Source organism: Oncorhynchus clarkii, chromosome 2 (genome assembly GCF_045791955.1).
Source record: "Oncorhynchus clarkii lewisi isolate Uvic-CL-2024 chromosome 2, UVic_Ocla_1.0, whole genome shotgun sequence".
Classification (NCBI taxonomy): Eukaryota; Metazoa; Chordata; class Actinopteri; order Salmoniformes; family Salmonidae; genus Oncorhynchus; species Oncorhynchus clarkii.
In genome coordinates, this window is record NC_092148.1 from 1,214,779 (window position 1) to 1,227,737 (window position 12,959).

General features: G+C 45.4%; 1 protein-coding gene across 1 annotated transcript in view; it reads left to right on the forward strand.

Moving 5' to 3' along the window:
- LOC139378709 (secretagogin-like) overlaps positions 1 to 12,840 on the forward strand; it is a 39,471-nt gene extending 26,631 nt beyond the window's left edge. The window contains exons 7-11 of the mRNA XM_071121138.1: positions 5,362 to 5,417; positions 6,636 to 6,681; positions 6,788 to 6,847; positions 8,738 to 8,806; positions 12,111 to 12,840. Coding sequence (XP_070977239.1) covers positions 5,362 to 5,417; positions 6,636 to 6,681; positions 6,788 to 6,847; positions 8,738 to 8,806; positions 12,111 to 12,242 — 363 coding nt within the window. The 3' untranslated portion in view covers positions 12,243 to 12,840. The remainder of the gene's footprint in view (positions 1 to 5,361; positions 5,418 to 6,635; positions 6,682 to 6,787; positions 6,848 to 8,737; positions 8,807 to 12,110) is intronic.
- Positions 12,841 to 12,959: the final 119 nt, after the last annotated feature.

Below are 12,959 nucleotides of genomic sequence, written 5' to 3' on the forward strand. Positions count from 1 at the left end.
AGTCCACTCCGCGGATGAAAATTGACAACTGGGCAATGTCAGAAATGTCGGTGCTCTCATCCACAGCCAAGGAATATGCAATAAAATCTTTTCCCTTTTTCACAAGCTGCTCTTTTAGATTGATGGACAACTGGTCTACTCTCTCGGCAATGGTGTTTCTGCTCAGACTCACATTTAAAAAGAGTTGCCTTTTTTCTGGGCAAACTTCGTCACAAACTTTAATCATGCAGTTTTTGATGAAATCCCCCTCCGTAAATGGCCGGGCTGATTTAGCGATCTCTTCTGCCAAAATAAAACTGGCCTTGACAGCAGCCTGGCCTTGTGATTTGGCTTTTTTGAACAGAGCCTGTCGAGATTTGAGGCCTCGTTTTAATTCCTCTGCCTTTTGTAGCCTTTGTTCCATGTCCATATTCTTGTTTTTGTCCGCGTGTTTCGTTTCATAATGTCGTCTCAGATTATACTCTTTCAGTACCGCCACACTTTCTCCACACAGAAGACACACAGGTTTTCCAGCTACCTTCGTGAACATATACTCCGACTCCCACCTTGTTTGAAACCCCCGGTTCTCAGTATCCACCTTCCGTTTTGCCATTTTTGATGGGTATCTGAAAGTTAATTTTACTGTGATGCTGACGACTGCTGTGCCAATAAATATTGAAATGAAGCAGCCTACTGCTCGGTGCGTCACCTTTGCATTGTGGGAAATGTAGTATTGGTGCGTGTAAAAGATCTGCGGGCCGGTTCTAATAATAAATCAAGATCATCCCAGGGGCCGTAAAAAACCTTCTTGCGGGCCGGATGTGGCCCGCGGGCCTTGACTCTGACATATGTGCTCTAACCACTAGGCTACCTGCCGTCCCTACACTCTAACCACTAGGCTACCTGCCGTCCCTACACTCTAACCACTAGGCTACCTGCCTGCCCCTACACTCTAACCACTAGGCTACCTGCCTGCCCCTACACTCTAACCACTAGGCTACCTGCCAGCCCCTACACTCTAACCACTAGGCTACCTGCCTGCCCCTACACTCTAACCACTAGGCTACCTGCCTGCCCCTACACTCTAACCACTAGGCTACCTGCCTGCCCCTACACTCTAACCACTAGGCTAGCTGCCGCCCCTACACTCTAACCACTAGGCTACCTGCCGTCCCTACACTCTAACCACTAGGCTACCTGCCTGCCCCCTCTAACCACTAGGCTACCTGCCGTCTCTACACTCTAACCACTAGGCTACCTGCCTGCCCCTACACTCTAACCACTAGGCTACCTGCCGTCACTACACTCTAACCACTAGGCTACCTGCCTGCCCCTACACTCTAACCACTAGGCTACCTGCCGTCCCTACACTCTAACCACTAGTCTACCTGCCGTCCCTACACTCTAACCACTAGGCTACCTGCCTGCCCCTACACTCTAACCACTAGGCTACCTGCCGTCCCTACACTCTAACCACTAGGCTACCTGCCATCCCTACACTCTAACCACTAGGCTACCTGCCGTCCCTACACTCTAACCACTAGGCTACCTGCCTGCCCTTACACTCTAACCACTAGGCTACCTGCCGTCCCTACACTCTAACCACTAGGCTACCTGCCGTCCCTACACTCTAACCACTAGGCTACCTGCCGTCCCTACACTCTAACCACTAGGCTACCTGCCTGCCCCTACACTCTAACCACTAGGCTACCTGCCTGCCCCTACACTCTAACCACTAGGCTACCTGCCAGCCCCTACACTCTAACCACTAGGCTACCTGCCTGCCCCTACACTCTAACCACTAGGCTACCTGCCTGCCCCTACACTCTAACCACTAGGCTACCTGCCTGCCCCTACACTCTAACCACTAGGCTAGCTGCCGCCCCTACACTCTACCCACGAGGCTACCTGCCGTCCCTACACTCTAACCACTAGGCTACCTGCCTGCCCCCTCTAACCACTAGGCTACCTGCCGTCTCTACACTCTAACCACTAGGCTACCTGCCTGCCCCTACACTCTAACCACTAGGCTACCTGCCGTCTCTACACTCTAACCACTAGGCTACCTGCCTGCCCCTACACTCTAACCACTAGGCTACCTGCCGTCCCTACACTCTAACCACTAGTCTACCTGCCGTCCCTACACTCTAACCACTAGGCTACCTGCCTGCCCCTACACTCTAACCACTAGGCTACCTGCCGTCCCTACACTCTAACCACTAGGCTACCTGCCATCCCTACACTCTAACCACTACGCAACCTGCCGTCCCTACACTCTAACCACTAGGCTACCTGCCTGCCCTTACACTCTAACCACTAGGCTACCTGCCGTCCCTACACTCTAACCACTAGGCTACCTGCCGTCCCTACACTCTAACCACTAGGCTACCTGCCATCCCTACACTCTAACCACTAGGCTACCTGACTGCCCCTACACTCTAACCACTAGGCTACCTGCCGTCCCTACACTCTAACCACTAGGCTACCTGCCTGCCCCTACACTCTAACCACTAGGCTACCTGCCTGCCCCTACACTCTAACCACTAGGCTACCTGCCAGCCCCTACACTCTAACCACTAGGCTACCTGCCTGCCCCTACACTCTAACCACTAGGCTACCTGCCTGCCCCTACACTCTAACCACTAGGCTACCTGCCTGCCCCTACACTCTAACCACTAGGCTACCTGCCTGCCCCTACACTCTAACCACTAGGCTAGCTGCCGCCCCTACACTCTAACCACTAGGCTACCTGCCGTCCCTACACTCTAACCACTAGGCTACCTGCCGTCCCTACACTCTAACCACTAGGCTACCTGCCGCCCCGATGTGGCTTGTTCCCAGACTCCTGTCAAAGGGTCATCGCAATATACTGTCACCGACTGGTTTTTCCAGTCTTATCTATACCCTGAGGCTTGTTCCCTTCTCTGAAAAACTTCTGCTCTAACTTTAAATGGACTTCCCTGAGGAGAAAATGGCTTCCTCCTGGAGCCTGGTGTGGTCTCTCTCTCTCCATTTCATCAGACAGGATAATGCGTTCCCAAATGGCATCCTATTCCTTATGGGTCCTGGTCAAAAGTAGTACACTATATAGGGAATAGGGAGTAATTTGGGACTGTGACAGGGCTGTGTTGTGGCAGCCAGCAGCAGATGACTCTGTCCAGCTGTATTAATCATCTCATCTAACAGACTGAGATATTAGATTACCAGTGTCTGGCGGGAGACTGTCACACCTCTCCTACCGATTCACTCTGTCTGTCTCTCACCCTGCCCTGTCTGTCTCCTACCCTGCCCTGTCTGTCTCCTACCCTGGCCTGGTCTGGCATCACCCTGTCTGTCTCTCACCTTGGCCTGGTCTGACATCACCCTGTCTGTCTCTCACCCTGCCCTGTCTGTATCCTACCCTGGCCTGGTCTGGCATCACCCTGTCTGTCTCTCACCCTGGCCTGGTCTGGTATCACCCTGTCTGTCTCTCACCCTGGCCTGGACTGGTATCACCCTGTCTGTCTCTCACCCTTCCCTGTCTGTCTCCTACCCTGGCCTGGTCTGGAATCACCCTCTCTGTCTCTCACCCTGGCCTGGTCTGGCATCACCCCGTTCTGTCTCTCATCCTGGCCTGGTCTGGCATCACCCGGTTCTGTATCTCATCCTGGCCTGGTCTGGCATCACCCTGTTCTGTCTCTCACCTTGAGCTGGTCTGGTATCAGCCCGTTCCGTCTCTAACCCTGGCCTGGTCTGGCATCACCCCGTTCCGTTTCTCACCCTGGCCTGGTCTGGCATCACCCCGTTCTGTCTCTCACCCTGGCCTGGTCTGGCATCACCCCTTTCTGTCTCTCACCCTGGCCTGGTCTGGCATCACCCCGTTCCGTCTCTCATCCTGGCCTGGTCTGGCATCACCGCGTTCCGTCTCTCACCCTGGCCTGGTCTGGCATCACCCCGTTCCGTCTCTCATTCTGGCCTGGTCTGGCATCACCGCGTTCCGTCTCTCACCCTGGCCTGGTCTGGCATCACCCCGTTCCGTCTCTCATCCTGGCCTGGTCTGGCATCACCCCGTTCCGTCTCTCACCCTGGCCTGGTCTGGCATCACCCCGTTCCTTCTCTCACCTTGGCCTGGTCTGGCATCACCTCGTTCTCGTTAGAGTACTTCTAACCTGTGTATCATATTTATTTTCAAAGAGAGAGGCAGTCAAAATGGCAGGTTGACCTCTATTGTCATCAGTCTTGTCTTGGAGGCAGAGCTGAGAGATTTCCCCTTAGATAGGTCAGCTGCAAAGTCAAAATTGCCTATATTGGAAAATGTATGAAAACAAAAATGTGCCTTTAAGGTTAGGGTTAGGCATTAGGCTTAGCAGTGTGGTTAAGGTTAGGCATTAGGCTTAGCAGTGTGGTTAAGGTTAGGCATTAGGCTTAGCAGTGTGGTTAGGGTTAGGCATTAGGCTTAGCAGTGTGGTTAAGGTTAGGCATTAGGCTTAGCAGTGTGGTTAGGGTTAGGCATTAGGCTTAGCAGTGTGGGTAAGGTTAGGCATTAGGCTTAGCAGTGTGGTTAAGGTTAGGCATTAGGCTTAGCAGTGTGGTTAGGGTTAAGCATTAGGCTTAGCAGTGTGGATAAGGTTAGGGTTAGGCATTAGGCTTAGCAGTGTGGTTAAGGTTAGGGTTAGGCATTAGGGTTAGCAGTGTGGTTAAGGTTAGGGCTAGGCATTAGGGTTAGCAGTGTGGTTAGGGTTAGGCAGTAGGCTTAGCAGTGTGGTTAAGGTTAGGGTTAGGCATTAGGCTTAGCAGTGTGGTTAAGGTTAGGCATTAGGCTTAGCAGTGTGGTTAAGGTTAGGGCTATGCATTAGGGTTAGCAGTGTGGTTAAGGTTAGGGTTAGGCATTAGGGTTAGCAGTGTGGTTAAGTTAGGGTTAGGCATTAGGGGTAGCAGTGTGGTTAGGGTTAGGCATTAGGGGTAGGAGTGTGGTTAAGGTTAGGGTTAGCAGTGTGGTTAAGGTTAGGGTTAGGCATTAGGCTTAGCAGTGTGGTTAAGGTTAGGAGTTAGGCATTAGGCTTAGCAGTGTGGTTAAGGTTAGGGTTAGGCATTAGGCTTAGCAGTGTGGTTAAGGTTAGGGTTAGGCATTAGGCTTAGCAGTGTGGTTAAGGTTAGGGTTGGGCTTAATCACGTTGTGTCTTTGCCAGCTAGTTGACCTCTCTGCAGAGCTGCCCCCAGAACAAGATTCATAATGAAAAACGCTAACATGTGTTTATTTGTGCTCAGATCTGAACCATTGACAAACATGTTTAGTTGTGTTTTTTAAGCAGGGAAACCAGTAATCGCTAAATATATTTAATATCTCCGTTGGTCTAAAATGGCACATGTTTTATTATGCCTCAATTCCTTTTTTTCTAACAGATGAAGATTTTTGACAAAAATAAGGACGGCCGCTTGGATCTGAACGATTTGTCCAGGTACTTCTGATTGCCTCTATTACAATTCTGAATACTGAACCGTTTGGCCAGGTACTTCTGATTGACTCTATTACAATTCTGAATACTGAACCGTTTGGCCAGGTACTTCTGATTGACTCTATTACAATTCTGAATACTGAACCGTTTGGCCAGGTACTTCTAATTGACTCTATTACAATTCTGAATAGTGAACCGTTTGGCCAGGTACTTCTAATTGACTCTATTACAATTCTGAATACTGAACCGTTTGGCCAGGTACTTCTAATTGACTCTATTACAATTCTGAATACTGAACGATTTGTCCAGGTACTTCTAATTGACTCTATTACAATTCTGAATACTGAAACGTTTGGTCAGGTACTTCTAATTGACTCTATTACAATTCTGAATACTGAACCGTTTGGTCAGGTACTTCTAATTGACTCTATTACAATTCTGAATACTGAACCGTTTGGTCAGGTACTTCTAATTGACTCTATTACAATTCTGAATACTGAACCGTTTGGTCAGGTACTTCTAATTGACTCTATTACAATTCTGAATACTGAACCGTTTGGTCAGGTACTTCTAATTGACTCTATTACAATTCTGAATACTGAAACGTTTGGTCAGGTACTTCTAATTGACTCTATTACAATTCTGAATACTGAACCGTTTGGTCAGGTACTTCTAATTGACTCTATTACAATTCTGAATACTGAACCGTTTGGTCAGGTACTTCTAATTGACTCTATTACAATTCTGAATACTGAAACGTTTGGTCAGGTACTTCTAATTGACTCTATTACAATTCTGAATACTGAACCGTTTGGTCAGGTACTTCTAATTGACTCTATTACATTTATGAATAATGAACCGTTTGGTCAGGTACTTCTAATTGAATCTATTACAATTCTGAATACTGAACCGTTTGGTCAGGTACTTCTGATTGACTCTATTACATTTATGAATAATGAACCGTTTGGTCAGGTACTTCTAATTGACTCTATTACAATTCTGAATACTGAACCGTTTGGTCAGGTACTTCTAATTGACTCTATTACAATTCTGAATACTGAACCGTTTGGTCAGGTACTTCTAATTGACTCTATTACAATTCTGAATACTGAACCGTTTGGTCAGGTACTTCTGATTGACTGTATATTGGAGTACCAATACGTTTTCTGACTGTGTTGTTTTGCTTGATCAAACTGTTGTTTATTTCCTGTTTTCCTTTAGGATCCTGGCTCTAGAAGAGAATTTCATGCTACAGTTCAAAATGGATGTGAGTTCAGTTGATATGTTTCTGATAATGTTCATTACATTACTCTGCTAAATCTTCCTAGGAAGATGGAAAATGAAACTAACCATAAATTGACTCTGTTTTACAGGCCTCCAGTCAAGAAGACAGAAAGAGAGACTTTGACAAAATATTCAACCACTATGATGTTGTGAGTACAGACAGAGTACCCTCGGGGCTGGGATGTTAGATTTGATTTGCAGGGCAACTGCTTCCTCTGTGGTCTGTAAATTAAATACGAGTTGCAAAACAAGGATGTTTGGTCTGCATTCAGAGAAGAGAGATTAGAATGTTGGCATGATGCTCTTTTAATGAGTTCTATGTTCTCTCTTTCCCATTGGTCAGAGTAACACCGGAGCTTTTAATGAGTTCTATGTTCTCTCTTCTCCATTGGTCAGAGTAACACCAGAGCTTTTAATGAGTTCTATGTTCTCTCCTCTCCATTGGTCAGAGTAACACCGGATCTTTTAATGAGTTCTATGTCCTCTCCTCTCCATTGGTCAGAGTAACACCGGATCTTTTAATGAGTTCTATGTTCTCTCCTCTCCATTGGTCAGAGTAACACCAGAGCTTTTAATGAGTTCTATGTTCTCTCTTCTCCATTGGTCAGAGTAACACCGGAGCTTTTAATGAGTTCTATGTTCTCTCTTCTCCATTGGTCAGAGTAACACCGGAGCTTTTAATGAGTTCTATGTTCTCTCTTCCCCATTGGTCAGAGTAACACCGGAGCTTTTAATGAGTTCTATGTTCTCTCTTCTCCATTGGTCAGAGTAACACCGGATCTTTTAATGAGTTCTATGTCCTCTCCTCTCCATTGGTCAGAGTAACACCGGATCTTTTAATGAGTTCTATGTTCTCTCCTCTCCATTGGTCAGAGTAACACCAGAGCTTTTAATGAGTTCTATGTTCTCTCTTCTCCATTGGTCAGAGTAACACCGGAGCTTTTAATGAGTTCTATGTTCTCTCTTCTCCATTGGTCAGAGTAACACCGGAGCTTTTAATGAGTTCTATGTTCTCTCTTCTCCATTGGTCAGAGTAACACCGGAGCTTTTAATGAGTTCTATGTTCTCTCCTCTCCATTGGTCAGAGTAACACCGGAGCTTTTAATGAGTTCTATGTTCTCTCTTCCCCATTGGTCAGAGTAACACCGGAGCTTTTAATGAGTTCTATGTTCTCTCCTCTCCATTGGTCAGAGTAACACCGGAGCTTTTAATGAGTTCTATGTTCTCTCCTCTCCATTGGTCAGAGTAACACCGGAGCTTTTAATGAGTTCTATGTTCTCTCTTCCCCATTGGTCAGAGTAACACCGGAGCTTTTAATGAGTTCTATGTTCTCTCTTCTCCATTGGTCAGAGTAACACCGGATCTTTTAATGAGTTCTATGTTCTCTCTTCTCCATTGGTCAGAGTAACACCGGAGCTTTTAATGAGTTCTATGTTCTCTCCTCTCCATTGGTCAGAGTAACACCGGAGCTTTTAATGAGTTCTATGTTCTCTCCTCTCCATTGGTCAGAGTAACACCGGAGCTTTTAATGAGTTCTATGTTCTCTCTTCCCCATTGGTCAGAGTAACACCGGAGCTTTTAATGAGTTCTATGTTCTCTCTTTCCCATTGGTCAGAGTAACACCGGAGCTTTTAATGAGTTCTATGTTCTCTCTTCTCCATTGGTCAGAGTAACACCAGAGCTTTTAATGAGTTCTATGTTCTCTCTTTCCCATTGGTCAGAGTAACACCGGAGCTTTTAATGAGTTCTATGTTCTCTCTTCCCCATTGGTCAGAGTAACACCAGAGCTTTTAATGAGTTCTATGTTCTCTCTTCCCCATTGGTCAGAGTAACACCTGAGCTTTTAATGAGTTCTATGTTCTTTCTTCCCCATTGGTCAGAGTAACACCAGAGCTTTTAATGAGTTCTATGTTCTCTCTTCTCCATTGGTCAGAGTAACACCGGAGCTTTTAATGAGTTCTATGTTCTCTCTTCCCCATTGGTCAGAGTAACACCGGAGCTTTTAATGAGTTCTATGTTCTCTCTTCCCCATTGGTCAGAGTAACACCGGAGCTTTGGAAGGACCAGAGGTGGATGGCTTTGTAAAAGACATGATGGAACTGGTCAGGGTAAGTTGTGGGGAAGAATATCAGACAATATCTTTATGAATGTGCCACAAACATGCTCCTATTATAATCGACAATATGTCTTTGTAAAGGTCACGTGTATGTAAAGGTCATAACATGGGACAATACATGCTCCTATTATAATCGACAATATGTCTTTGTAAAGGTCACGTGTATGTAAAGGTCATAACATGGGACAATACATGCTCCTATTATAATCAACAATATGTCTTTGTAAAGGTCACGTGGGACAATATTGTGTTCGGAAAGGTAGAATAAAGTGTCTATTGTTTTATCCTGTTGTGTTGTACATCTTTATGAGTCAGTCTTAACATGATCCTGTATGATACCTGTTGTATTGTATATCTCTATGAGTCAGTCTTTTTTATTTATTGTTTATTTCACCTTTATTTAACCAGGTAGGCTAGTTGAGAACACCTTTATTTAACCAGGTAGACTAGTTGAGAACACCTTTATTTAACCAGGTAGGCCAGTTGAGAACACCTTTATTTAACCAGGTAGGCTAGTTGAGAACACCTTTATTTAACCAGGTAGGCTAGTTGAGAACACCTTTATTTAACCAGGTAGACTAGTTGAGAACACCTTTATTTAACCCGGTAGGCTAGTTGAGAACACCTTTATTTAACCAGGTAGACTAGTTGAGAACACCTTTATTTAACCAGGTAGGCTAGTTGAGAACACCTTTATTTAACCAGGTAGACTAGTTGAGAACACCTTTATTTAACCCGGTAGGCTAGTTGAGAACACCTTTATTTAACCAGGTAGGCCAGTTGAGAACACCTTTATTTAACCAGGTAGGCCAGTTGAGAACACCTTTATTTAACCAGGTAGGCTAGTTGAGAACACCTTTATTTAACCAGGTAGGCCAGTTGAGAACACCTTTATTTAACCAGGTAGGCTAGTTGAGAACACCTTTATTTAACCAGGTAGACTAGTTGAGAACACCTTTATTTAACCAGGTAGGCTAGTTGAGAACACCTTTATTTAACCAGGTAGGCTAGTTGAGAACACCTTTATTTAACCAGGTAGGCTAGTTGAGAACACCTTTATTTAACCAGGTAGGCTAGTTGAGAACACCTTTATTTAATCAGGTAGACTAGTTGAGAACACCTTTATTTAACCAGGTAGGCCAGTTGAGAACACCTTTATTTAACCAGGTAGGCTAGTTGAGAACACCTTTATTTAACCAGGTAGACTAGTTGAGAACACCTTTATTTAACCAGGTAGGCTAGTTGAGAACACCTTTATTTAACCAGGTAGGCTAGTTGAGAACACCTTTATTTAACCAGGTAGGCTAGTTGAGAACACCTTTATTTAACCAGGTAGGCTAGTTGAGAACACCTTTATTTAACCAGGTAGGCTAGTTGAGAACACCTTTATTTAATCAGGTAGACTAGTTGAGAACACCTTTATTTAACCAGGTAGGCCAGTTGAGAACACCTTTATTTAACCAGGTAGGCTAGTTGAGAACACCTTTATTTAACCAGGTAGGCTAGTTGAGAACACCTTTATTTAACCAGGTAGGCTAGTTGAGAACACCTTTATTTAACCAGGTAGGCCAGTTGAGAACACCTTTATTTAACCAGGTAGGCTAGTTGAGAACACCTTTATTTAACCAGGTAGGCTAGTTGAGAACACCTTTATTTAACCAGGTAGGCTAGTTGAGAACACCTTTATTTAACCAGGTAGGCTAGTTGAGAACAAGTTGTCATTTGCAACTGCGACTTGGCCAAGATAAAGCAAAGCAGTTCGACACAAACAACAACACAGAGTTAGTCTTAACATGGTCCTTCCTATATGATACCTGTTGTGTATGTCGTTGTTATGAACAAGCTTCTATCTGGTACATCTCTGTCCTGGATAGCCATAAGGACATCTATTGTGTTCTCTGTCCTGGATGGCCATAAGGACATCTATTGTGTTCTCTGTCCTGGATGGCCATAAGGACATCTATTGTGTCCAGTGTCCTCTGTCCTGGCTGGCCCTAAGGACATCTATTGTGTTCTCTGTCCTGGATGGCCATAAGGACATCTACTGTGTTCTCTGTCCTGGCTGGCCTTAAGGACATCTATTGTGTCCAGTGTACTATTGTGTTCTCTGTCCTGGATGGCCCTAAGGACATCTACTGTGTTCTCTGTCCTGGCTGGCCCTAATGACATCTATTGTGTTCTCTGTCCTGGCTGGCTTTAAGGACATCTACTGTGTTCTCTGTCCTGGCTGGCCTTAAGGCCATCTACTGTCCAGTGTCCTCTGTCCTGGCTGGCCCTAAGGACATCTACTGTGTTCTCTGTCCTGGCTGGCCTTAAGGACATCTACTGTGTTCTCTGTCCTGGATGGCCATAAGGACATCTACAGTGTCCTCTGTCCTGGCTGGCCATAAGGACATCTACTGTGTTCTCTGTCCTGGCTGGACATAAGGACATCTATTGTGTTCTCTGTCCTGGCTGGCCATAAGGACATCTACTGTGTTCTCTGTCCTGGCTGGACATAAGGACATCTATTGTGTTCTCTGTCCTGGCTGGACATAAGGACATCTATTGTGTTCTCTGTCCTGGCTGGCCATAAGGACATCTATTGTGTTCTCTGTCCTGGATGGCCATAAGGACATCTACTGTCCAGTGTCCTCTGTCCTGGCTGGCCATAAGGACATCTATTGTGTTCTCTGTCCTGGCTGGCCATAAGGACATCTATTGTGTTCTCTGTCCTGGCTGGCCATAAGGACATCTATTGTGTTCTCTGTCCTGGATAGCCATAAGGACATCTATTGTGTTCTCTGTCCTGGATGGCCATAAGGACATCTATTGTGTTCTCTGTCCTGGATAGCCATAAGGACATCTATTGTGTTCTCTGTCCTGGCTGGACATAAGGACATCTATTGTGTTCTCTGTCCTGGATAGCCATAAGGACATCTAATGTGTTCTCTGTCCTGGCTGGACATAAGGACATCTACTGTCCAGTGTCCTCTGTCCTGGCTGGCCATAAGGACATCTACTGTCCAGTGTTCTCTGTCCTGGCTGGCCATAAGGACATATATTGTGTTCTCTGTCCTGGATAGCCATAAGGACATCTATTGTGTTCTCTGTCCTGGCTGGACATAAGGACATCTACTGTCCAGTGTTCTCTGTCCTGGCTGGACATAAGGACATCTACTGTCCAGTGTCCTCTGTCCTGGCTGGCCATAAGGACATATATTGTGCCGGAAGAGCAATTTTTGTGCAATATAAAATACATCTATACAAACATAGTTTCACTACTAATGTGTTTTACCTGTTGATCTTCCATCCAGCCCAGCATCACTGGTCCAGAGCTGGACAAACTGAGGGCTGTGCTGCTGGGACACTGTGACGTCAACAAAGATGGAAAGATCCAGAGGAATGAGCTAGCGCTGTGCCTGGGAATGAAGCCCAATAAGGCCTAGTCTTCCCTGTGCAGAGAAGACCTCTAACTACGGATCCTTCCCTTCACTGTGATGCATCCAGAACACCCAGAACGGATCCTTCCCCTCACTGTGATGCATCCAGAACACCCAGAACGGATCCTTCCCCTCACTCTGATGCATCCAGTACACCCAGAACTTTATGTCCAATCTTCAAAAACAAAGAAGACAACAGCTGCCAGTGTTTTAGCATGTTGTAGAACAAGCACGGTTCTGAATGATATCGATTGTATTTTCTTGTGACAGATTCAAGATAATACAGAATAATACAGGTAGCCTACTGGTAAATTAATACAGAATAATACAGGTAGCCTACTGGTAAATTAATACAGAATAATACAGGTTGCCTACTGGTAAATTAAAGTGTATCTATTTGAAAAAGCAGGAGAAGGCTCAATGTTCAAGACTGTGTTGTGAATGATGCTTATATTTTTCTCGTTGTGTTTTGTTGGCCTGGCAATAGCAGGCTATTGGGCAATTTGCATGTAAGTGTAGTACTGTATTGTACATTAGGTGAGTTGCTGTTTTTAATATTATATGATGATGTTGAACAATGATAATTAAATCAAGAATAGTGGCACTTGGTGTTGTGTACTATTTTCCAGATACATTTAACATTAGTGTGTACAATATTGCCTGTGTGTATGGTCTGTTTGCTGGGTTAGAGAGGGAAGTATACTACAGTAATGGTTTGTATGG